General features: G+C 39.4%; 1 protein-coding gene and 1 pseudogene across 4 annotated transcripts in view; one reads left to right on the top strand and one right to left on the bottom strand.

The window, feature by feature from the left end:
• ZNF81 (zinc finger protein 81) overlaps positions 1-27,181 on the bottom strand; it is a 152,720-nt gene that overhangs the window by 97,043 nt on the left and 28,496 nt on the right. Inside the window, exons 1-3 of one of the 4 annotated variants that reach the window (XM_065915943.1) lie at positions 14,370-14,524; positions 13,812-13,905; positions 8,576-8,822 (exon numbers count right to left, since the gene is read on the bottom strand). In XM_065915943.1, the coding sequence (XP_065772015.1) occupies positions 8,576-8,647 (72 nt within the window). In that variant the 5' untranslated portion in view covers positions 8,648-8,822; positions 13,812-13,905; positions 14,370-14,524. Of the gene's footprint in view, positions 1-8,575; positions 8,823-13,811; positions 14,034-14,369; positions 14,525-27,181 lie in introns of those variants that run through there. The other 3 variants (XM_065915941.1, XM_065915942.1, XM_065915939.1) reach the window with 3 other exon arrangements.
• On the top strand, positions 10,632-11,053 carry LOC136153807 (ribosomal biogenesis factor-like; annotated as a pseudogene).

Below are 27,181 nucleotides of genomic sequence, written 5' to 3'. Positions count from 1 at the left end.
TTCCAAAACCAGACAAAGATGCCACAAAAAAAGAACCACAGGCCAACATCACTGATGAACTTAGATGCAAAAATCCTTAACAAAACTCTAGCAAACAGAATTCAACAACATATTAAAAAAATCATACACCATGACCAAGTAGGCTTTATCCCAGGAATGCAAGGATTCTTTAATATCCACAAATCAAACAATGTAATACACCACATTAACAAATTGAAAGATAAAAACCATATGATTATCTCAATAGATGCAGAGAAAGCCTTTGACAAAATTCAACACTCATTTATGATTAAAACTCTCCAGAAAGCAGGAATAGAAGGAACATAACTCAACATAATAAAACCTATATATGACAAACCCACAGCAAGCATCACCCTCAATGGTGAAAAACTGAAAGCATTTCCCATGAAATCAGGAACAAGACAAGGGTGCCCACTCTCACCACTACTATTCAACATAGTGTTGGAAGTTTTGGCCACAGCAATCAGAGCAGAAAAAGAAGTAAAAGGAATCCAGATAGGAAAAGAAGAAGTGAAACTCTGGCTGTTTGCAGATGACATGATCCTCTACATAGAAAACCCTAAAGACTCTTCCAGAAAATTACTAGAGATAATCAATGAATATAGTAAAGTTGCAGGATATAAAATTAACACACAGAAATCCCTTGCATTCCTATATACTAACAATGAAAAAACAGAAAGAGAAATTAAGGAAACAATACCATTCATCATTGCAAAAAAAAGAATAAAATACTTATGACTACATCTACCTAAAGAAACAAAAGACCTATACACAGAAAACTATACAACACTGATGAAAGAAATCAAAGAGGACACAAAGAGATGGAGAAACATACCGTGTTCATGGATAGGAAGAATCAATATTGTCAAAATGGCTATTCTACCCAAAGCAATCTATAGATTCAATGCAATCCCTATCAAGCTACCAACAGTATTTTTCACAGAACTAAAACAAATAATTTCACAATTTGTATGGAAATACAAAAAACCTCGAATAGCCAAAGTAATCTTGAGAAAGAAGAATGGAACTGGAGGAATCAACCTGCCTGACTTCAGGCTCTACCACAAAGCCACAGTCATCAAGACAGTATGGTAATGGCACAAAGACAGAAATATAGACCAATGGAACAGAATAGAAAGCCCAGAGATAAATCCACGAACCTATGGACACCTTATCTTTGACAAAGGAGGCAAGGATATACAATGGAAAAAAGACAACCTCTTTAACAAGTGGTGCTGGGAAAACTGGTCAACCACTTGTAAAAGAATGAAACTAGAACACTTTCTAACACCATACACAAAAATAAACTCAAAATGGATTAAAGATCTAAATGTAAGACCAGAAACTATAAAACTCCTAAAGGAGAACATAGGCAAAACACTCTCTGACATAAATCACAGCAAGATCCTCTATGACCTACCTCCCAGAATATTGGAAATAAAAGCAAAACTGAACAAATGGGACCTAATGAAACTTAAAAGCTTTTGCACAACAAAGGAAACTATAAGCAAGGTGTAAAGACAGCCCTCAGATTGGGAGAAAATAATAGCAAATGAGGAAACAGACAAAGGATTAATCTCAAAAATATACAAGCAACTCCTGAAGCTCAATTCCAGAAAAATAAATGACTCAATCAAAAAATGGGCCAAAGAACTAAACAGACATTTCTCCAAAGAAGACATACAGATGACTAACAAACACATGAAAATATGTTCAACATCACTCATTATCAGAGAAATGCAAATCAAAACCACAATGAGGTACCATTACACATCAGTCAGGATGGCTGCTATCCAAAAGTCTACAAGCAATAAATGATGGAGAGGGTGTGGAGAAAAGGGAACCCTCTTACACTGTTGGTGGGAATGCAAACTAGTACAGCCGCTATGGAAAACAGTGTGGAGATTTCTTAAAAAACTGGAAATAGAACTGCAATATGACCCAGCAATCCCACTTCTAGGCATACACACTGAGGAAACCAGATCTGAAAGAGACACGTGTACCCCAATGTTCATTGCAGCACTGTTTATAATAGCCAGGACATGGAAGCAACCTAGATGCCCATCAGCAGATGAATGGATAAGGAAGCTGTGGTATATATACACCATGGAATATTACTCAGCTGTTAAAAAGAATTCATTTGAATCAGTTCTAATGAGATGGATGAAACTGGAGCCCATTATACAGAGTGAAGTAAGCCAGAAAGATAAAGAACATTACAGTATACTAACACATATATATGGAATTTAGAAAGATGCTAATGATAACCCTATATGCAAAACAGAAAAAGAGACACAGATGTACAGAACAGACTTTTGAACTCTGTAGGAGAAGGTGGTGGTGGAATGTTTCGAAAGAACAGCATGTATATTATCTATGGTGAAACAGATCACCAGCCCAGGTGGGATGCATGAGACAAGTGCTCGGGCCTGGTGCACTGGGAGGACCCAGAGGAGTCGGGTGGAGAGGGAGGTGGGAGGGGGTTCGGGATGGGGAATACGTGTAACTCTATGACTGATTCATATCAATGTATGACAAAACCCACTGAAATGTTGTGAAGTAATTAGCCTCCAAATAATAAAAATAAAATAAAATAAAATAAAATAAAATAAAACTACTGATAGCTGTAAAGACAGTCATAGTAAATTGCTTGTCTGTGTTAAGTCCCGTCGTCGTGTCTGACTCTATGCTACCCTATGGACTGTAGCCCACCAGGTTCCTCTGACCATGGGATTCTCCAGGCAGGAATACTGGAGTGGGTTGCCATGCCCTCCTCCAGGGGATCTTCCTGACTCAGGGATGGAACCCATATCTCTTGTGTCTCCTGCCTTGGCAGGCAGGTTCTTTACTCCTAGAGCCACTTACCTCATACAAACTGATGAGAAACCTATCAACATACCGATATCTATATCTATATCTACATATATATAAAAGAGATCTCCCTACTACGTATGGAAAATGGCAATGCCCTGAGCCTATTTTAGTAGCCCCGAAGGATTATTGGTGGATAGTTTCTCTTAAAATATGTGAGGCTACTACCAATCTTCAAAACCAGACATGTATCTCTTGAGCTCTCTCATTATGAAGTCTGTGTAACGGACCTGTTTGGGGCTGTACAAAAGCAAAAGGAGGCTTATTAGAATACAATCCTGGAAGAAACAGGAACAGGCACAGGTACAGCTAACTCTTTTGACAGTGAGACTTTGAATAATAAACTTAAGTGTTTTGGAATAATTAAAAAAGCACATAATACAACTGCAAACTAGATGGAATCATGTCATGCAAAATGTTTAAAAGCTGTGGAACCTCAAGTCAAAAAAAAATTGAAAACATACGGGGATTGGACTCTTTGGAATGATGTAATAATAGAGCAAAGATCACCATATAGGTCTCAGAGCCACTCAACTGGACAGTCCAGAAGCAGTTAGTTATCAAATAACTCCATAATAGCATCATTAGTTCAGAATTACAGCACTATTCATATTCAAAGGAACAAACACTCAGTGAATTAGACTATGGCTTTACCAGTAGGGATAGAAGGATGGTGTGAAATCACCTAATCAATAGACGAACAGAAATCTAGTATTTATATCTGGCAATTGCAGCAGATAGGTCTTATGACACTGAATTAATTTTAGGATGCACGTTCTCTCCAGTCCTGGTACGGATAAACAAAAGAAGATGCCTATTATTCATGGAGATTTGCATGCATGTTACTGATTTGGACTATGCAAGCAATGGCTCAGAGGCTGGGTTCTTCCTCAAGACTTAAAATAATTAAGTGAAAGTGACAGTCACTCAGTCATGTCCAACTCTTTGCGATCCCACGGACTATGGAGTCCATGGAATTCTCTAGGCCAGAATACTGGAGTGGGTAGCCTTTCCCTTCTCCAGGGGATCTTCCCAACCCAGGGATCGAACCCAAGTCTCCCGCATTGCAGGCGATTCTTTACCAGCTGAGCCACAAGAGAAGCCCCAAAATAATTAAAGCCAAATACATTAAGCACTGAAAGTTCAATCTGTACCCTTCAAAGAGTGCTTCATAATAATATACTAGAAATGACTATGGGTGTCTTTGTGTTTTGCATCTGGGAAATATTATCTGGGGAGATGGAACCATTACTGCATTGCTAAGCTATGTATGTGTGATGCTAATTATTGAAAGACAAGACTTTAGGAGAAATTCATTGGACCTTATAAGAAAAAAACTCAATTAAAAATTAATTATCAGGCCTCCAGAGAGCTACTCCTTGGGCTTGGATTGGGTACAACTTCATAAGTTTTATTTTTTTTTTACTTGTTCAGTCATGTCCCACTCTTTGTGACCCCATGGACTTTAGCCTGCCATGCTTCTCTGTCCATGGAATTTTCCAGGCAAGAATACTGGAGTGGGTTGCCATTTACTTAGGAACTGCAAAATAGTACTTAAATAAGTAATCATTTGAAAGAGCAAGCAACAAAGATAACCTAACAATTTATAAAAGTAACCTATGAGTAACAGAGAACTTCTTCACAATTGCTAATCAAGAATGTGCTATAACCACTGGTAAAACATATTTAAAGGTTTTTTCCTCCAACACGTATATTGCACTTTGTTTGAGGTACAGTTGCTTTACAATGTTGTATTAGTTTCCTCTGTACAACAAACTGAATCAGCTATATGTATACATACATCCCCTTCCTTTTGGACCTCGTTTCTACAGCCTTCCCCCAGTCCCATCCATCTAGGTCATCACAGAGCACCGAGCTGAGCTCCCTGTGCTATACAGTAGGTTCTTTGCACTGACTTTCATTTCTTTATTTCCCCCCGGCCCCGGTGTAAACTTTATTATACGGCTTTCCTCCTTACACCTAGTTCACATTTGCAATATCTCTAAACAAAAACCCTAGTTAGGTTTCTGTCCACTCAAAGATAGGAGGGGACAGACAGTATTGTACCATAAGCTATCGTAGTGGAGGTCCCTTCAAACAGTAGACATATTTGTGCTGTCAGAAGAGAACATGATGTTTCTGATCCTTGCAGCTGTTGGAAGAGAGGTATCAGGAGTGCAAAGATGCCTTAGAAAGGTAAATTTTCTCTCTGGTTTTTCAACTATTTTCAATCTGAGAAAGCTAAATGGTCTCTCTTGTTTTTTTCTTTCCTAAATTTATTTAATTTAAATGGAGGCTAATTAATTTACAATATTGCAGTGGTTTTTGCGAAACATCGACATGATTCAGCCACAGGCGCATATGTGTTCCCCATCCAGAATCCCGCTCCCACCTCCCTCCCCATCCCATCCCCCAGGGTCATCCCAGTGCACCAGCCCTGAGCACCCTGTCTCATGCATCAAACCTGGACCGGTGATCCGCTTCACATATGAAAATATACATGTTTCAACACTACCCTCTCAAATCATCCCACCCTCGCCTTCTGCCCCAGAGTCCAAAAGACTGTTCTTCACATCGGTGTCTCTTTTGCTGTTTCGCATATAGCGTCATCATTACCATCTTTCTAAATTCTATCTATATGCATTAGTATACTGTATTGGTGTTTTTCTTTCTGACTTGCTTCACTCTGTATAATAGGCTCCAGTTTCATCCACCTCATTAGAAATGATTCAAATGTATTCTTTCTAATGGCTGAGTAATATTGCATTCTGTACATGTACCACAGCTTTCCTATCCATTCGTCTGCTGATGGACATCTAGGTAGCTTCCACGTCCTGGCTATTGCAAACAGTGCTGCAATGAACATTGGGGTACACGTGTCTCTTTCAATTCTGGTTTCCTCAGTGTGTATGCCCAGCAGTGGGACTGCGGGGTTGTATGGCAGTTCTATTTCCAGTTTTTCAAGGAATCTCCACACTGGTCTCCATAGTGTCTGTACTAGTTTGCATTCCCACCACATTGTAAGAGGGTTCCTTTTTCTCGGCATCCTCCCCAACATTTATTGTTTGTAGACTTTTGGATAGCAGCCATTCTGACTGGCATGAGATGGTACCCCATTGTGGATATGATTTTTCATTTCTCTGATAATGAGTGATGTTGAGCATCTTTTCATGTGTTTGTTAGCCATCTGTATGTCTTTTTTGGAGCAATATCTGTTTAGTTTCTTGGCCCATTTTTTGATTGGGTCATTTATTTTTCCTGAATGAGCTGCAGGAGCTGCTTGTATATTTTTGAGATTAATTCTTTGTCAGTTGCTTTGTTTGCTATTATTTTCTCCCATTCTGAACGCTGCACTGACTTTTAAAATTCACCCTATGATGATTTTCCTAACTGCTTTATTTTGCTGTTATACGGAATTGCTAGATATTTAGGTGGCCGCACACTGCCCAGACAAAGGTAGAAATTACAATGGAGATAATTAGAAAAATGTGCTGTTATAACAAAAGGGAAAGTGCAAGGATATTTAAAAATGGAATTTTCCCTGTTACTGAAAGAGATCTTCTCCCTTTTCTTAGAGTATTTCCTTGAGAAAACTGGTACTTATAAATGCTTCCTCTGCCACTTACATGTATATCAAAACATATGTAAATCTTTTAAACAGTGAAATAAGTCTTTTGTCAAGTCTACAAGCAATAAATGCCGGAGAGGGTGTGGAGAAAAGGGAACCCTCTTACACTGTTGGTGGGAATGCAAACTAGTACAGCCACTATGGAGAACAGACTGGAGGTTCTTTAAAAAACTGGAAATAGAACTGCCATATGACTCAGAAATTCCACTCCTGGGCATACACACCGAGGAAATCAGATCTGAAAGAGACGCGTGTACCCCAATGTTCATTGCAGCACTGTTTATAATTGCCAGGACATGGAAGCAACCTAGATGCCCATCAGCAGACGAATGGAGAAGGAAGCTATGGTACATGTACAGAATGGAATATGACTCAGCCATTAAAAAGGATTCATTTGAATCAGTTCTAACAAGATGGATGAAATTGGAGCCCATTCTACAGAGGGAAGTAAGCCAGAAAGATAGAGACGAATACAGAATACTAACGCATATATATGGAATTTAAAAAGATGGTAATGATAATACTATATGCAAAGCAGAAAAAGAGACACAGATGTACAGAGCAGACTTTGGGACTCTGTGGGAGAAGGCGAGGGTGGGATGTTCTGAGAGAATAGCATTGAAACAAGTATACTATCAAGGGTGAAACAGATCACCAGCCCAGGTTGGATGCATGAGACAAGTGCTCAGGGCTGGTGCACTGGGAAGACCCAGAGGGACGGGATGGAGAGGGAGGCAGGAGGGGAGATCGGGAAGGGGAACACATGTAAATCCATGGCTGATTCATGTCAGTGTATGGCAAAAACCACTACAATATAAAATATATAAATAAATAAAAAAATAAAGGTAGAAAATAAAGTGTTATTAATTTTTTAGAAAAAAAAAAAAGAGTTAGATACGGCTCAGCAACTAACTAACAAACAACAGTTTCCTCTTATAAAAAACGAGAATAAAAATGGTACCTACTTCTCCAGATCGTAACAAACATGACTTAGTAGATGAAGTGTGTGTTTAACAGTGCTGGGTTCACAGTAAACATGCTATGAGTATTTATAAGTAATGTCACTATGTGTGTGTCTGACTCTTTGCAACCCATGGGTTGTAGCCCACCAGGCTCCTCTGTCCATGGGATTCTCAAGGCAAGAATACTGCAGTGGGTTGCCAGTCCCTTCTCCAGGGGATCTTCCTGACCAAGGAATTGAACCTGAGTCTCACATTACAGGCAGATTCTTTAACGTCTATGTCTGAACATACAGAGAGGAGATTTAAATAACTAGAAAGAATTTGGAGTTGAATTATTGATATGTCTATAGTAAAGCAAAGAAATGATCAATCCATTGAAAAATAGTTAATTCCAGGGAAAAGTAAAAGTTGTGAAGAAACAGTAAGCATGGAAACTACATGACTGAACTATAAACAGTCACAATAATAAACACGATAGATCTAATCAGAACACTGATAGGTAGAGGCAAATGTGTATATGAGTGGAGGTGCATGGAAAAGCTAAATCTCTACCTTCCATAGTGGAAAGTCTATAGATAATGTTCAAAACTAAAAAGAAATCCATTAAAAAGTTTAAGAGAGCTTGCTTCTAGGGAACTGGAATCTGGGAGAAACAAATCAGGGAAGAGTCATTGTTTCAAGAAGACTTTGAGAACTCTTTGGCACCTTTGTCACTTATAACTGAACTAGAAGCCAATTTCAAATTACAAAGTGGCAAAAAATATTCACAGAAATATTGGGTTAACCAAAAAGTTCATTTGGGTTTTTTCCATAACATCGTACAGAAAACCCCAAACAAACTTTTTGGACAACCCAATATATAAGAATGGTAAAAGGTTATTAAGCTTACTCTTCAAAAAAACTCTGTAAAAATCCTTAAGTCAATATAAATAAATCAACAATGGACAGAAAGAAATTCACATACATAAATCAGCAATAAAAATGCCCTGATTATGTTGCCTGATTAAAAAAAACTCATACAAATTAAAATAATGAGATACTATCCTTCATTCTGGAGAATTTCTGTCCCCGGGTGCCTTTTCCTACTCCTTACCTCACAGGAGTTGTCACGGCCCCCTGGAGTCAGGGTCACGGACGGCCCAGCAGCACTCCGATTGCCTGGCATCTTCCCGCTGGGCTTTACCCCCCGGATCTCTTGCTGACAACTCTGCTCTTCCCAGGAACCCGAGGTCAGGTGGGCACCTGTGGACTTAACCACAGCTGCTGATGCTGGAAATGGAAGATCCTGCAGCCTTCACCACAGGGTCTGTCCCAAGGGCTAAGCAGAGATTCCAAGAAACCTGGAAAGACAGTGTTCACGTGGTCAGTTATTCTGCATTCAGCCCACAAGTGCTTCCTGAGAGCACCAGAGAATTGTTATGGCATGGCATACTGTGGAGTAGACAGTCACATCAACCTATTCAACCTATTGAACCTATTCACATCGACCTATTCAGGTCATTCATCAAAAGGGAAAATGAGTGTGACCATGAGACTTAGACTAAAACTAAAAAAAGCTTCATTTCTAGCTCTGTCATCCTTTAGCTATATGGATATGAAAATGTTTCTTCAGGCTTTCTTTTCCCTAAAACAAATCAAAAATATTTATTTCAAGGGACTGTGAGAATTAAATGAGTTGGTATTTTTAAGGAACTCAGCAACAGACTGCCCCAGATAAATATTTAATTCATATTAGCAAGTACGGTTATTACAAGGAATCAGGTAATATGAAGAAGTAGGTATCTCATTTAGTGTGCACATCAATCACATTATTTGTGTACTGCTGTAATTATTATCATCTCACAGTATGCATATAGAAACAGAGGTTCAGTGATGTTAAATTGAAGTCAGTCTACCTGGCTTCAAAGCTCACGTTCTCAATGGTATACCACATGGTACCTTACATGTGGGAGGCTCAAAATAAACATGGTTTTATTATTAAACAGATGTTGAAAACATTATAATTTGGAAAAAATATTAAGTAAAGTTTCTTAAGACAGAAGATATATGCCATAAGGAAATTACTAACAGTCTGGGACTAAAATTTTTAATTACCACAATAACATCCAGAAGGAGAAACTGTTTCTCCCGTTGAGGGAACGAGGGAGGGGAAGGTGTCTCCCTGTCCAAGCTGAGATACAATTTCATTATGATCAACTAATCCAGGCACTAAAGATTTAGTCATCCTTGTTGGGAAAGGGAAAGTACCACATAAAATGAGGAGGAACTTAAGATAAGAGAAGTTAAGAAACAAGAAAGTAAACAAAATAAAAAGTAAAGTAAAATGAAAAGTATGAATAGGTTAAATTTTAAACATGCAAAGATGACATTGTGTCAGAGAAAGTGAGAATATGCTTTCTTTTCTTATGTTTAGAGAACTTTTTACACAATTCTATCAAATAACATGGCCAGAAAAAACCTGGTAGTTGTCTGAATGTTATAGTATAAGATGTTATACTGTAGTATATACTTATATATACTATGTGTATATATAGTCTATATAAGCATATAGTATATAAGATGTTATCTTATAGTATAAGATATTCAACGTCATTTAGGCAAACACATGAGACAGAAAACTGATTAGAAGTTCCCTAGGGCTGGGGATGTAGGGTGGCATGAATGATGAATGTCTGCTAATGCATGAAAAGCTTCTTTCTGGGGTGTTGAAAACGTTCTAAAATTATACTGTGGTGTTGACTAAACAATTCTGTGATTGTACCAAAATCACTGAACCATACACTTCAAATTGATGAATTTTAAGGTATTGAACATATATATATGTATGTCTCTTTTATATAACTAAATAAATAAATGCTTTAAAAGAAACAGAAAGTGAAAGTCGCTCAGTCGTGTCCAACTCTTTGCAACCACATGGACTATCCAGTCCATGGAATTCTCCAGGCCAGAATACTGGAGTCGGTAGCCTATCCCTTCTCCAGGGGATCTCCCCAACCCAGGGATCGAACCCAGGTCTCCCACATTGCAGTCAGATTCTTTACCCACTGAGCCACAAGGGAAAAAGAAAAAAGAAAAGGAGCACTTTCCTAAATAACCCAGGATCAAAGTTGGAAATCAATACAAAGGCTACACAGTTTTTACCAGAAGTCATGGAACATGCTAAAGTTGTATACACAGTGAGATGTATATATTTTAATGGCTTTATTTTTAATTAAAAATAAATATAACAGGTGCAGATGGCGTCACCTGGAGCTTGAGCAGATGTATGAGGGTCTTTGATACCTACGGCCATAGACAAACTAAGAGGGCAGAAGTCCAAGAATGTATTCCATAGAGCAAGGTAAAAAATATAGCAACACCAGTTACCACTAATTTAAAGAAAATAAATATTGTGAGAGATGAAAAATCTAATAGAGTGGGAAAATCTTCTGTAGGTATACAAAAGGAACTTGCACTTTTCTCAAAAAGTTTTTATCTTTAATCTCTATAGAAACAGCTGATTTTTCAGCAGTGTCATAAAAATGAACCAGTTAACAGTGGTGAAGCTACAAGATTAACGGCTCAGCTGTAATACACTGGTGATGTATCAAATTGCCCCCAAAGGCCAACAAAATAAATATTCTATACAAATAAATAGATAAAACAAACGAGAGATAAATACATGTCTTTCTCAACCCTGGTTTCCTCAGGGTATATGAGGTGGATGAATCTAGAACCTATTACACAGAGTGAAGTGAGTAAGAAACAGAAAGATAAATATCGTATTCTAACACAGACGTACAGAATCTAGATAAATGGTTCTGAAGAATTTATTTACAGGACAACAGTGGAGAAACAGACATAGAGAACAGACTTAAGGACATGAGAAGAGGGGAGGAGAGGGTGAGATGCACGGAAAGAGTAACATGGAAACTTACACTACCATATGTAAAACAGATAGCAGCTGGGAAATTGCTGTATGGCTCAGGAAACTCAAACAGGGGCTCTGTATCTACCTAGAGAGGTGGGATGGGGAGGGAGATGGGATGGAGATTCAAAAGGGAGGGGATGCATGTAGGCCTATCAATGGCTGATTCATGTTGAGGCTGAGGTTTTCTCATGTTCAGAAAACAACAAAATTATGTAAAGCAATTACCCTTCAATAAAATAATAAATAAAAAAATGAACAAGAACAAAAGAGAGCTAAGTATTCACTCTAAAACATAGAAAAAAAAAACAAAATTAAGCAACTCGCCCCCAAGGAAAACAGTAATTAAGAAAAGCCTTAAATAAATCAAAAGGATATAATAGGAGTTTAAAGAAAACAAAGAGCTGGTCCTTTAAAATGACCAATATCATAGATAACTCCATAGCAAATGAGATAAAGAAGAGTTAAAAGACATATACATTCTCTCTCACACACACACACAGGCACACACGCACACATATACAGAGAGGGAAGACAGAATGAGAATCATTTCCAGATAAGGCAGTGTTTCAAAGTAGTTATCATAGGATATTATGCATAACTGTATAGCAACATAGTTTATATTGATGTGAAACAGGTGATTCCCTAGCAAAATTTAAATTTACAAACTTAATACAGGAAAATACAGATGGAACAGAATAATGAATGTGGAAGAGACCGGAGGGGGGGGGCGGGGAAATGACATAACAACAAATACAAATAGAAAGACTCAAAGTTAAAAAGAAAAGGCACGGTCCACAGATCTCAGGGCCTAAGGAACAACTGTAGTGAGTTCCCTGGGTTTCCTTATCCCTCACAAGTATCACAAACAGGCCACTAGAGAAGCTTATAACTCAGAACCATCAACAGGCACAGACAACAAAGCTCTAAGAAAAGCCTGCACCCCTTAATCAAAGGACCAAGAAAAGAGTCCTAACTGAGCATATCCATCCTACTCCAGTCAAACACTAAGAGAACACACATTCTCTACAAGCACCTGTGTGACACTCTCCAGGGACATAAAACAAACCTTAACAAATTGAAATCACACAGCTTATGTTCTCTGATTATAATAGCATCAAACTAGAAATCAATAACAGCTAACAGGAAAGTTGCCAAACTTTGGAAATTAAACAATACATTTAAAAAAAAATACATTTCTATATAACCAATGGATCAAAGAGGAAGTCTCAAAGGATATTAAAAAGCAATGAATGAAAATGAAAATACAACATATCACAATTTGGGACGCAGATAAAGCAGTGGTGAAAGGTAAATTTATAACCCTAAATGTTTATATTAGAAAAGAAATAAGGTATTAAATCAATAAGGTAAGCTCCCACCATAAGATACTAGAAAAAGAAGAGCAAAGAAAACCCAAAGCAATCAGAAGGAAGCAAGTAACAAATGTAAGAGTGGAAATCAATAAAATTGAAAATAGAGAAAGATCAATGAAACTAAAAGCTGGTTTGTTGAAAAGACAATCAAATTGGTAATCCTCTAGCAAGCCTGACAAAGATAAAAAGGGAAGACACAAATTACCAATATCAGAAAGGAAACAGGAGATATAACTATCTCTGTAGTCATTGAAAGTAAGGGAATATCACACACCACTTTATGCACATAAATTCAACAACATGGATGAAATAGTCCAATTTCCTCACAAAACATAGACTCCTACTTTTTACGCACTATTGTAGGTACTCTGAACAGACACTAAATAGATAACCTGAACAGTTATTTAACTACTGCAGAAATTGAAGCCATAATCAAAAGCTTCCAAAAGGAAATCTCCAGGCCCAGATGGTTTCACTGGAGAATTCTACTGAACATTAAAAGAAAAAATATCATCTACATAATCTCTTTCAGAAAATACAAGAGGAGAGAACACGTCCTAACTCAGTTACTGAGACAGGATTATCCTAATACTAAAACCAAAGACAGGACAGAAAAGGAAAACTACAGACCAATGTCTGTCACAAACTTGGACACAAAAATCCTCAAAAAAAGCATTAATTAATAATTCCTGCAATACAAAAAAAAAAAGAATTATACACCACAAGCAAGTGAAGTTAATTCCAGGAATGTAAGGCTGGTTCAATATTCAAAAATCAATAAGGGGATTCCCCCATATTAACAGACAAAAGAAGAAAAATCATATAAATTCATACGGTATTGACAAATTCAACATATTTTCACCATAAAAGCAGAGAGACACATAGACAAATGGAACACAAAGAATCTAGAAGTAGCTGCACAAAAGTATGGCAAATTTATTTTTGACAAAGGTACCAAAGGAGTCAGTGGAGGAACTGCAGTCTTTTTAACAAACAGTGCTTAAGTAACTGAACATCAAATACATGCACCTCGATCTAAGACTCACCGCTTCATACAAAACAACTCAAATTGGATCACGGACAGCGGAACAAGAAATGAATAAAATCATTATCACAGTGAAGACTTAATCTCTCCTTTCTCTGTAAGAGAATAAGCAAACAAAAGAGTACAAATTTTGTACACCACAAGTGATAGCTAAACAATTAAATACTATTTTCGAATTATACAGGGAACACTCATTAAAAATTCACCAAGGACTAGGCCATGAGTCCCCTCAGATTTCAAGAAATGAGCTTCATGCAGACATTTTTCTAACCAAAGAAAACTTAAAAGTCTAGTAAAAAGATAAACTTTTGTAAAATGAAAGCGCACTTCTAAATAATTCATGGACCAAAAAAAAAAAATCCACTCTTAGAAAACACTTAGAATATAAAGCACCGAACCCTGTGGGTCTCAGAGTGAACTTTAAGATCTTAACATTGATATGAGAAAAGAGGAAAGCCTGAAAAATAAAAAGCGAGTCATCCAGCTATAGCCAGACAACCGACTCCATCACTGACCAGACAGAATTCCCCAACACTCACCCTCCCCGGGTCCCCTTTACCTTCACACCGCTCGGACACAGAGCACCGCGATCCTCTGCACAACAACTCTGAAACCGCGACTGAAAACTGCAGCCGCTTCCGGTCACCACCCCTAGCACCGCCCCTTCTCGGGGCTTGGGTGGGAGGTTCACACGCGAAGGGGCGTGGCTCTGCACAGGCGCAAAACACGTTCGAAGCCGCAGTCAACCAACAGTCAACATCGCCTGTTACGGAGTCGATGTTTCCGGGCATTCCGTGCCCCTCGGCAGCGTTGTCAGGCGGGGAACGTGGCCGCGCCAGAGTTGCGATTCCCCGTGGGGCACGCCATGTTGGAGGAGTGTCCATTCCGTACGGAGGATGAGGACGCCTCTACTCACGTTGCGGAGCGGTGGCCCTGTCTCACCGGCGGTGGGAAGCAAGAATGGGGGCGTTTCTCTGGCGGGCTTCTTGGAGAAAGGGCCTTTGACTCTGAACTCTATGGATCTATGTAATGGTGTTCAGAGAAGCTGAGAGGCCTCTGGAAAGACACAGAGATGCCAGTGGCTATTATCTCCTGGCAGATAACAGGGGATGAGAAGTCGGACTGCTTGCAGGCTCCTCCTGGAACATACCACGAGGGGCGAAAGGGAAGAAATCAGGGACCTACAGGCCCTCCTAGGGTATAGCACTGGAGGAAAAGGGGAAGGAGTCTGTGTAAGCTTCCCCTCTGCTGGGCTTGTGGGGTTGGCTGTGGGGTTTGGATGCTCCCAAATCGACATGATAGACATACCCACTCCAGCCACCCCAGCTAAAAGAAGTTTATACCAATTTTTAAAAAATTTTCCCTTCCTCTAATACAATATGTCAATAAAAATATTTTAGGAAAAATTGCTTTTTTTTTTCATAAAATAAAATGTAAATAGTAATAGTGCCCTTACTTTGCAAACGTAGCTTTAAGACAAGACCTTCGGGTGGAGAGGGAGGTGGGAGGAGGGGATCGGGATGGGGAATACTTGTAAATCCATGGCTGATTCGTGTCAACGTATGACAAAAACCACTTCAATATTGTAAAGTAATTAGCCTCCAACTAATAAAAATAAATGGAAAATAAAAAATTAAGACAAGACTGCTTCTGCCCTTTAACCTGCTTGTTGCCCCTTGTCACTTCCAGTAAGGAAAGCCTGGAGATGCCCTTACCCTCTGGGAGATGTCTCTGGGGCAGATGAAGAAGAAGTCATGCTGCCTTTCTCCTGGGAATGCCTACGTATTTTTCAAAACCAAGTTCCAATATCTCCTTCATGGAATCCTCCTGACAGAGGTGGAGGGCTCTGTATCCCACTTCAGGCCCTTCTGAATCCTCAGGTATGGAAGGTGTTTGGAGGAGCTCAGGTGTGAACTTGCTGGATGCTCTCAGTCTAGTGACATTCCATCTGGGCCTCGGTTTAACAATATGGAATAGAAGGGTGTCCTATTCCAATTAGCCTAAGAACATCTTGGGATTAATCTGTAGTCTGACAAATTTATCAGTCAGTGAGGGAGACCACACACCAGAGGAACCATGGAGTGGTTCACTAAACAAAAGAAAAAATGGAGTTATGAAATTCTGAGGAATGGTGAAGTTCAGATCAAATGCGAATGAAGCAGTGTTTTGGTAAACTCAAAGCAAAGCAGGGCTGTATGTGGACTATAAAGTGAATTCAGAATCCTGTTTCCTTGGAAACCATAAAGTTACGATAGATATGGAATTTTCTACCTAGATACCCCCTGTCTCTGCACTGGGGTTGGAAACCTTAGATGCTCTTTTGTGTGTAAGTGACTTAAAATCTTCAGCAAGAGTGGGATGTTTTAACTAGACTGATATCAAACAGTTTCTGATACTTTATGATTGTAGAGAACAAAGTTTCTCAGTGAGTAAAACAGCAGCAGTCCCTCAAAGCAGGAGTTCTTTATGGCATTACAGATACAGGACATCCTTGAAAGAAATAATGTTTCCTATTAATTTTCATCTGACTTTATCTGTGTCTGTTCCCCCAGCCTTATGAATGGCAGAGCATACTTTTACACTCTTAGCCAATTTTTCCTTTCTTAGATGGTTAGAGTCTCTGATTATCCCAGATTCTCTTTCTGCCCCTATAGTCCTGGTCTGGGTGTTTGTTGAATGAATACATGAAAGAAGAAATGGAAGCAGTGGAAGCATGTTTGGTATGCATACTAGTCTAATACCGCACCAGGAATCACTGTTAATGTCAGTGTCATAATAGTACTATGGTTATGTTTTTAAAAAGCTAAGTCTATTAGACTATTTCAGAGAAGAAAGACGGAGCCAATAATCATATGAAGAGATGTTCAAAGTCATTAGTGATCAGGGAAATACAAATAATGAGATAACATTTAACACCCATTCAACTTGCAAAAATTATGTCTGACAAAACAGACTGTTGGAGAGGATATATAAATACACGATCTTCTTGCCCTGTTGAAGGAATATAAATCAGTGTGACCACTTCAGAAGATAGTTGGCATGTCCTCCTACAGTGAATATTTACAGTCCTCACATTCTATCCTGTCCGTGCTTAGGAATATATCTAAGAGAACCACTTTGCACATGAAACATAGAATATGCATGGTATCTTGTTCATGATAGCAAAACCTGGAAACAAAAGTGAATGGAGTCAAAATGAATGAACCAGAACAGTACCCAACAATAGGGATGAATTTAAGGGAAAAAAAAACCAGACTGTGATTCCCAAAATAGTATAAAAAGCGTAACACACTTTTATAAAATTAAAAAGAATTATTTAGGATTTTGCATAGTTGTGATAAAATTATATTAAAAGGAAATAAAAAATTGGTGAACTTGGTATTTAGGATGATGTTTACCTCAGTTGAGGACAGGCAGGGCCAGGAATTGAGGAAACACGTGGTTAGATGGAATTATTCCTAAGGCCATACCTTTTCTCTTGGGTGGTAGGTGCATCAGTGCTAATCATATTATTAAAACTAACTTAATGTTTAAGTTAGTCTGGGAAATTAAACTGTTAGATGATGAGATGGACAGGGAAGCCGGCCATGCTGCAGTCCATGGCGTCGTGAAGACTCAGGCACGACTTGGTGACTGAACAACAACAACAAACTCAGACAAATATCTGAATGTAAAACGAGAAAATCTGCATGGAGAAAAGGACAGTCCTGTCCTTGAATGGGCTAAGAAAATCTCTGGCCCCAGCCCAGAGATGCCACCCCGTGGTGGGATAATCAAGAAGGCAGGCGCTCCATGGCCTTGACACTTACTGTGGCCCCTGCCAAAGGTGCTCTGCCTCTAAGGCTCACCCCGTCACACCGCTCATGCACCTGCTCAAATGTCTTTTTTTCTGTTTAAAAAATTTATATTGAAATGCAGTTGATTAGAAATGTTGTATTAGTTTCTAGTGCACAGTAAAGTGATTCAGTTATACAGTCATTATTTTTACATTCTCTTCTATTATAGGTTATTACAAGATACTGAAACTAATACAACATTGCTAATCAACTACATTTCAATAATTCTTTTAAAAAGAAAAAAAAAGACATTTGAGCAGGTGTATGAGTGGTGTGACGGGGTGAGCCTTGGAGGCAGAGCACCTTTGACAGAGGCCACAGAAACTGTCAAGGCCTTACTTTTCTCAATTGCCTTCCTCTATTAAGAAGTAAAAGCTGTCTTTATTGGTAAAAAAAAAAAAAAAAAGAAAGACAGAAAAGAAAGAAAGAAACTGTCAAGGCCATGGAGCACCTGCCTTCTTGATCATCCCACCAGTGGGTGGAGTCTCTGGGCTGGGGCCAAAGATTTTCTTAGCCCATTCAAGGACAGGACTGTACTTTTCTCTATGCAGGTTTTCTCTTTTTACATTTGGATATTTATCTAACGGTTTGTCATTGTTCAGTCGTCATGTCGTGTCCAAGTCTTTACTACCCCATACACTGCCACACACCAGGCTTACCTGTCCATTTCACCGTCTAGCAGTTTAATTTTCCTGATTAATATAGTCGAGCTTTGTTCTTTATTTTACTCATAGTACTGTGTATAATTTAATCTCAAACTTCCAATTTAATTCTCTTCCCCACCTCCCTTTGGTAACCATAAATTTGTTTTCTACATCTGTAAGTTTATTTCTGTTTTGTAAATAAGTTCATTTGTATCATTCTCAAAAATCCACACATAAGATATTATCACTCAAATGTGTTTTCCTCAATGTTTTTCTTCCCTGACCTATCCCATAACTCTCTAACTCCTCACTATGCATTTGTTTTCTTCATAGACTTCCTTTTTATCGGACATTATCTTATTCATTTCCTGTTTGCTCATTTCTGTTCATGCTGATACTGCAGTGATTACTGCTTCTCACATATGTATTCAGATGCTTTATTTTTAGCATCTTTACCACACATGTAGAGAGCAACACAACTCTGTGTGTGCTGTACTCATTTTGCTAAAAGATTAATTATTCCCTCTAAAAGACTCTGCAAGCATCTCTGGATGACACGACTAGTTATAAATTTGATTTTGTAGAGTAATGCAGAAAATACTAGAGACGGAGAACTTCTGAGCCCAGCAAGAGGATGCCAGCCAACTGGAGCAGCCCCAGTGGTCCCCAGCCCTGGCTACAGAGGGACAAGGCAGTGTGTGTGAGGTGAGGAGGGAGAGGGCTCCAGCGACAGGAATTCTGTAAGGAGGTGACCCTGACCCGGCACTAGGGACTCAGGGCAAGGGCAGGGGGGGCAGATGCCAGACTTGCTGCCCCTGAGATTCATCACCATGCCCCTGCTGAGGGTGAGAAACACATGGCTGGTGTCCCACATTCATTTCACGTCTTTGCCTATAAGGGCACTAACTCTATTCATAAGAACTCCAACCTCATGACCTAATTACCTCCCAAAGTTCCCATCTCCTAGTACCATCACCTTGAGGATAAGGATTTCAATCTATGAAATCTGGGGAGGGGGAGACACAGACATTTAGGGCATAGTACCCAGTTTCACCCCAGTGGTAACATCTTGTCAGACTATGATCACAACCAACATATTGACATTGATAGAAAACACTGCTCTTATTCCTATTTTCCCATTTTCCCATGTATTCATTTGTGTATGTGTGTTTCGTTTCATACCGTTTTTGCCCCCTGACGTCCAGCACTCCCCACTGGCTCTGTGCACACGTTCAGCTGATCGCCACCAGAGCTCCCTTTTTCCTGATCCTTGGGGATTTGCTGACTTCCCCTCTACCCTGATCTAGGGCAGAAAAATCCCTGTTTTGGGAACTTAGAGGATGGCAGGTTTGTAGGGTGAGCACAGTCTCTAGGGCCCGTCTAGTTCTTCCTCATCCTTCTAAAAATGAATTAAATGGCCTGAGAAGGTACATGAGTTGGCAAGGTTTCTGGGGTTGTAACAGTAGTGGACAGGAGCCAGGTCTCCTGATTGTGTCCTTCACCCTCCCCACACTCCAGCCAAGACCAGCTTTCCCGCTAAAAGTTCCCCTTCAAATTCTGTAAACAGAGGAAGACCTCTCACTCTAGACCGAACACCCCCAAAAGACGTCCTTTTCATTATAGGGGATTGGAATGCAAAAGTAGCAAGTCAAGAGATACCTGGAGTAACAGGCAAATTTGGCCTTGGAGTACAGAATGAAGCAGGGTAAAGGCTAATAGAGTTTGGCCAAGAGAACGCATTGGTCATAGCAAGCACCTTCCTCAGGCAACACAAGAGAAGACTCTACACATGGACCTCACCAGATGGTCAATACTGAAATCAGATTCACTCACTACCATCCACTGGCATCTGGTATGGTCAAGCACTGGAACAGCCTCCTCAAACATGGACTCAAATTAGGAACTGATCAATCAAACCTATGTAGTAGGAGTCCTAAAAACAATAATTGGTACCCTCAGGAGAAAATGTGGCAGCCCAGACAGTTCAGTGTGACTAAATGCTGCCTTAGGGGATACTAGACATGCATAAAAGCAACACAGTGCAAATGCCAGTGCTAAAACAACACAGGCCAGAATAGACCTCTGATTCAGTGGGTTCCTGTTAAGGGGAACACAGGAGGAAGTTCAGCATCCATAAACCCAGAGCCTTGCTGGGGGCAAGCCCCTTGAGCTTTTTATCAGTTAAAGAAACAGGGAAAATACAGCTAGTTGATAAGAGAAAGTTCTTCTTTATAAAAACATTCCAGCCAATATATCCAGAAGGAATTACAGAATTAGAACATCACGATTTTGTAACTCCTAGTGAATTAATGATCTAGGCAATGAAAAAAAATCAATCATCAGTTAAAAAACCAATGAGGAACCTAATAAAGAATGGATCAGACTTACTTCACTCTGTATAATGGGCTCCAGTTTCATCCATCTCATTAGAACTGATTCAAATGAATTCTTTTTAACGGCTGAGTAATATTCCATGGTGTATATGTACCACAGCTTCCTTATCCATTCATCTGTTGATGGGCATCTGGGTGGTGCACTGGGAGGACCCTGAGGAGTCGGGTGGGGAGGGAGGTGGGAGGGGGGATCGGGATGGGGAATACGTGTAACTATATGGCTGATTCATGCCAATGTATGACAAAACCCACTGAAATGTTGTGAAGTGATTGGCCTCCAACTAATAAAATAATATTAAAAAAAAAAAAAAAAAAAAAAAAAAAAAAAAGAATGGATCAGGCTAACAACCTCTAATACCACAGAAAGAATCAACCAAACATTTCCTGGAAATTTTCAGATAACTCTTTGGCAGACTCTCCAGGATGAGATTACAAAGAGGCTTTTACTTTCTATGTATTATTAAGCACTTTTTGCAATAATAATGATCATCGGGAAAATAAAATTTATATGTTTAAAAAATCTTTAAATGGACTCCAAAGGATTTCAGTCTACCATCCTTACCTGCTTCTGGTTCATACACCCTATTATGGCAGTTGGGTCAATGAATATGGCTGGAAAGGAATCAGCTCTTTTCAGCTACTCCCTGGGTAGTTAATTAAGATCAGGGGTTACAGGGACATATTTTGACAATGTGGGATCCTCTGTTGAACATCCTGGGTATAATCTTTCTTTCACCGAGTGACCTAGACCAGCCTGGCTGCTAACCCTCTGGATGGCAGCCCAGCCAGCAGCGGGGGAGCCTGAGAGACTGAAATTTAATTCTGGTTCAGCTACCTGGATTCTCCCGTTGGATGGACACTGTCCTAGATCGAAAGACTAATTACTACTTGGTTCAGTACACTGCTTACTATGTCCCCCTACAGCAACCCACACAGGCCAAAATACACAACCTAACGGATCTCTGTGAATTCATGAAAAATGTCCTTGTCTCTCTTGTACATGATCCATTCAGATAAAAGGTCTGGTAAGTAGTAGGAGAAAATTGGGGGGTTAGGTGAATTCATAGCTACTAGAATGGGCCATAATGATTTTGCGTCCGTAGAAGACGAGCAACAACACGGAACCTGAAGAGGAAACACCTTAGACCTCAGAAGTACAGGCAAGTGAAAGGCATTAATGATCTTTGCCTTTCAGAACCACCCCCTGGAGCCTTCCTCACCAAGAAGAGTAATCAGAGACTCAGTCCACCTATTTATTAGAATCAACTATAAATGCAAGGGAATTAGAATCATATAGACTATGACCATTAGATCAATAGAAGAGAATAAGGTTTATAAACACACACACAATTATATATTATAATGTGTGTATATATGATGAAGTGCGGCATGTTAGTGGGGAAACTATAGGTTATTCAACAAATAGTGATGGGACAAATGTGTAACCATGTTGAAGACAATGAAGACTGATCCCCAGCTAAGACTTTTCAACAACCATCAAAAATCCAGACGGTCACAGAAGTAAAAGCAAAACCAAAGACATGAAAGCACTAAAAAGGAAATGCAGAGGACTTTCCCGGTAGTCTGGTGGTTAAGATGCCCTGCTCTCAATTCACGGGGCACAGGTTTGATTCCCAGTCAGGGAACTAAGATCCTGCATGCCACATGGCATGACACCACCACCCCCCCCCAGAAAAAAAAGACAGAAGGAAAAAAAAGAAAAATACAGGAATTTTTTTTTTTTAACTATAGATGAGCAATAGGGAAGGCCATCTACTTATGGCACAAAACTTGGGAAGACACAAAAGATTGATAAGCACAATTTTGTCAATCGCATGAGAAAACGTCAGAATTTTTCTTTTAAAAGACAATTGAGAAGTTGAGGGAAAATATTTGGGACACACATAAAAGACAAAGAGCCACTGTCTTTAAATATATAAATAGCAACAACCTAATAGAAAAATGGGCAAAGGAAATTTAAAATCAGCTTAGAAAAAATAATATAAATGGGTCTTTAAACACAATTACATGTATTCAACATCAGTCATGATACAAGACACGCAAATTAGATCTGTAGTAAGATACCATGTTTTAACCTATTACATGGGCCAAAAAGAAAAATATGACAAGATGCTGTTCTGTCTTGAGTATGCTGAAAACAGGCATTCTTATACAATTGAAAAAACCCACAAAGAAGGTCATTTTGCTCTATACATCAAAAATCAACCCAGGGATGGAAGCCAGGCCTCCTGCATTGCAGGTGGATTCATCACCATCTGAGCCACCAGGGAAGCCTGGAAATGTCTTAAATGTCTATTAACAGGGGGCTGGTTATATTGTGATATATCCCTATAATTGAATAAGGTTCATCCTTGAAAAGAATAAGGCAACTTCTTTCATCTATTTATTCAATTATCTATACATTTAATTATCACTAAGACTTATTAATAAATGAGAAAAGTGTTAGAAGTTTAGGAATGGATACAGCAGTGTGTGTGTGTGTGTGTGTGTGTGTCTTTGTAGCTGTCCTTCGAAAGGGTATATGGGAGATTAAGGTCAAAATTGGAGGGGATGTATTCTCTTTCAAAAGATTTTTTACAAAATACAATATTCACACAAAAATCCAGCAACCGAAATATTTGGCCTAACTAATTATTCAAGGCAAATACCTACCTAATTGCCACTCTGGTCTGGAAACAGTACATTGCCAGCTCTTTGCCCAGGAGCCTCCTCATGCCTGAGGTCAAAGAGTTGGACACGACTGGGCGACTGAACAACAACAACCTGGTACACTAGCCAAGGATTTCTCTTGGGTATTTTCGAGAAGAGTTTCTTCATATGGTCTACAGATGCTTTGATGAAGAAAGCTAAAATGTTTTCCAAAGAGACTGCACCAGTTTACACTCCCACCAGCAGTCTATGGACTGCTCATATGAGCTAATACATCAGCAACTATATGTGCTGAGATGACTCTATGAGCTACTGATACAAGCCCTTATCCTTGCTAACAGTTGTCACTGTCAGGCTTCTTAATTTTAGCCATTCTGGGGGAGGTATGGTAGGATTACATCGTGGTTTCACTTTTGCATTTCCCTGATTTCCCTGCATTTCCCTGAGTACCGTCTCAGGTGTTACTAGCCATTGGGATTTCTTCCTTTGCCACACACCTACTCAAATAACCCCTCTGACTACAGGGTCATCTGCTTTTTCTTACTGTTTACTGTTCTTTATGCATCCTGGGTAGGTACAAGTCCTCTCTTGTCTGTCTCTTCTTCCACTCTGCGGCTTGTGATTCTCTTTTCAATGGAAATAAGTTATCATAGAAGTCAGGACATTGATTACCTTTGGAAGTAGGGAACTTCTGAAATGCTAGCGATGGACATTTTCTAGACCTACACAGTGAAAAATTACTGAGCTGTACATGTCTGTTTTGCACACTTTTCTGTACATATGTTATATTTCACAACAAAAATATTTTTTAAAAGATAGGCTGAATCTAGGACCCACTAAGTCCATCCCTATGTGTACAGTCAAGAGAGGGTGGACACACAGACATGACATGAACAAAAACGTTCATGGCAGCATGGTTTATAACTCACATTCTATTTTACCAAAAGATTTAAAATGACCAAAAACTGATAAGAATTTGTTTTATGGGATACCTTTCCTGAACTAAAAAAAGAAAAAAATAACAGTGTGCGCTCAACGGCTTTTACTTACATAAAGAAATTCATGCAGAGAAAACTAACTTGGTTATATGTATTAAAGAGAGGTAAACAGCGAGTTCCCTGGTGGTCCAGTGGTTAAGACTCTATGCTTCCACTGCAGGGGGCATGGGTTCAATCCCTGGTCAGGGGACTAAGATGCCACATGCCCTATGGTGCAGCCAAAAACTAAATAAAAATAAAAAATAAAGAGACATGAATAGATATGAAAAAGATGAGAGAATGTAGACTGTATATAGCTTTTCATATTTTACAAGGTTATATAGATTTAAAGTTTTTTTTTTTGAGCCATCTGACTATATTGTCATTTAAAAATTAAATTTAAAAACTATTATATTAGTAGTTGAATAATAATATTAGTATATTAGTAGTAGAATGATAAGATACTAAACAAAAATTCTGAAAAGAAAAAGAGCTATTTAAAACAGAAACATGGGCCTCTCTGGTGGCTCAGTGGTAAAGAACTCACCTGCCATTGCAGGAGACATGCGTTCAATCCCCGGTCCAGGAAGATTCCACATGCCACAAAGCAACTAGGCCCTTATGCCACAACTATTGAGCCTGTGTTCTAGAGCCCAGGAACTGCAGCTACTGAAGCCCATGCACCCTAGATCCCCTCCTCCACAGCAAGAGAAGCCACTGCAATGACAAGCCCGAGCACTGCAAGTAGAGTGTAGCCCGCACTCACTGCAACTACAGAAAGCCCTCGTGAAGCAACAAAGACCCAACACAGCCTAAACAAATAAATAAATAAAATTATATATATAAAAACATATGTATAGTTGTTATCATAGTAGAGGCCATCTTGGGCTTCTGCACTGACCCTGCCTAGGGCTATACTGTGTAGTAAGTCTCTTCTCTGTCACCAAGGGCTTTGTATGGATAGTTACTAGATATTGCTTAATGATCATTAGATCTTGTGGCCTCTAGGCTCTATTAGTCTTTAAATAATAATGAAGACCTTCACTGAGGTATTCCCAGTGCCCATAAGACTAGTTGTCCATTCATAAATCTTGACTTAGGAATGCACGTACCCCACCCAGATCCTGGGTTAACTGTGAAATTGTCCCAATCGTCCCTCAGCTGTGTAGGAGGCAGCTGTGAATGCTTCTGGTTCATCGACCCCCTGATCCCACCCTGTGAGTAAGTTACCTATAACAATAAACCAATCCATTGATTATATGGAGTTGCCTGCCTCATTTCTCAGTCTCAAGATACCATCCCAGTATCTTGAGTATCCCTCCGTCTTCCAAAATTATAGAACAGCATTAATGAGAGACACAGAAGATGATTTGGGAGATAGTTTTAAAAAAAAAACCTTTTAGGAAGGAGAGCAAAAGAGAAAGAAATGGAAATCAGTAGAGCAAAGAATTTAAAATATGGAGGATCAACAACTGAAATAAGAGATTTTTTGAAAAGCAGAAAAAAATGTGTGTATGAGTAGGAAAAGGACTAGACTGGAAACAGGTTTGTAAAATTCTACACAAAAATGATTTCCAACCTAGAATTCTACACTCAGGCAAAAAGATAAATTTATCATCAGGGCCAAATAAACATACTTCCATGGTATTTATTACTTTTTATTTTTATAAAGGTATTTATACTGTTGGTCCTTTAATGGACCGGAACCTGGTGGTCCGGAGAGTAAGAGAGAGAAAGAGGCTGATATCCCCTGGTTTACGCGGAAAGCCAATAGAGTCCTGTTCTTAGGGCTAGCACTGCTGCACGTAGGCACCGGGCGCCCTCTGGAGTGGGTGAAGGCGCAGTGCGCCTTCTCGAGAGGGTCTTAGAAGCTCGGGCAAGAAAGTGAGCTCAGCGGGCCTCCGCGCTCCAAGGAATTAGCCAGAAATAGAGGGAGAGAGAGAGAGAGACAGAGAAAGAAAAGACAGACAGAAAGAAAGACAGACAGACAGAACGAAAGACAGAAAGAAAGATAGAAAGAAAAGGAAAAGAAAGAAAGGAAAGAAAGGAAGGAAAGGAAGGAAAGGAAGGAAAGGAAAGAAAGGAAAGGGAGGGAGGGAGCAAGACACGGAGACCAAAGCTCTGATGGAGCAAAGGTGTTTTAATCAACTTGCTGTGGGCATATACACTGTCTTACAAGGTGGTTCTTCTCAGCAAAGACAAAGATTAAAACTCCAGACTTATAAAACGTAAGATGATCCCTATCAAAGAGAGAGTTGCAAACAATCACCTTTTACCATTTGGCTCATAAAAACGAAGAGGGTACTTATCACTGTAATGAGAAATGCCTGGATTCCTCAGTCCCTGGAAAGGCGGGAAAGGCGTGCCTCTCCTCTTAATTCCTGAATATTCAGGAATCAATAAGGGCCAGAGGGTTCCTGACAGATCCAAAACAGCACACAGGAAGCCTCTTGTTAAATGCTTCCTGACATTATACAATTATATATATTACATAAATACATTTTACATGACATTTTCAAATATGCAAATTTTTGTAAAGTTCACTTGTCATGCATCCATTTTCAAGGACATACTCAAGGATGTACCCCACCCCCCAAATTAGGGGGTAAACCAAGAAAGAGGAAGACACAGGATCTAGGAAGACACAGGATCCAGGAAACAGGAAGGAAAAAACTGGATTCTCAGGGAAGGGAATCTGATACAAGACAGAGGTAAAAAGGATTTCCTGATAGATGGCGAAGAGTAGACACCAAAATCATAGCTGCGTGTGAAGGTGAGAGAGCAACCAGACGAGCCTTCAGCAATTCAACAAGCTCAAGGAGAGATTTTTTCAAAGAGAAGACACTGATAC

The sequence above is a fragment of the Muntiacus reevesi genome, chromosome X, assembly GCF_963930625.1.
Source record: "Muntiacus reevesi chromosome X, mMunRee1.1, whole genome shotgun sequence".
NCBI classification, from domain to species: domain Eukaryota; kingdom Metazoa; phylum Chordata; class Mammalia; order Artiodactyla; family Cervidae; genus Muntiacus; species Muntiacus reevesi.
The sequence above is the reverse complement of the archived record's forward strand: the minus strand, read 5'-3'. Positions and strand labels throughout refer to the sequence as shown.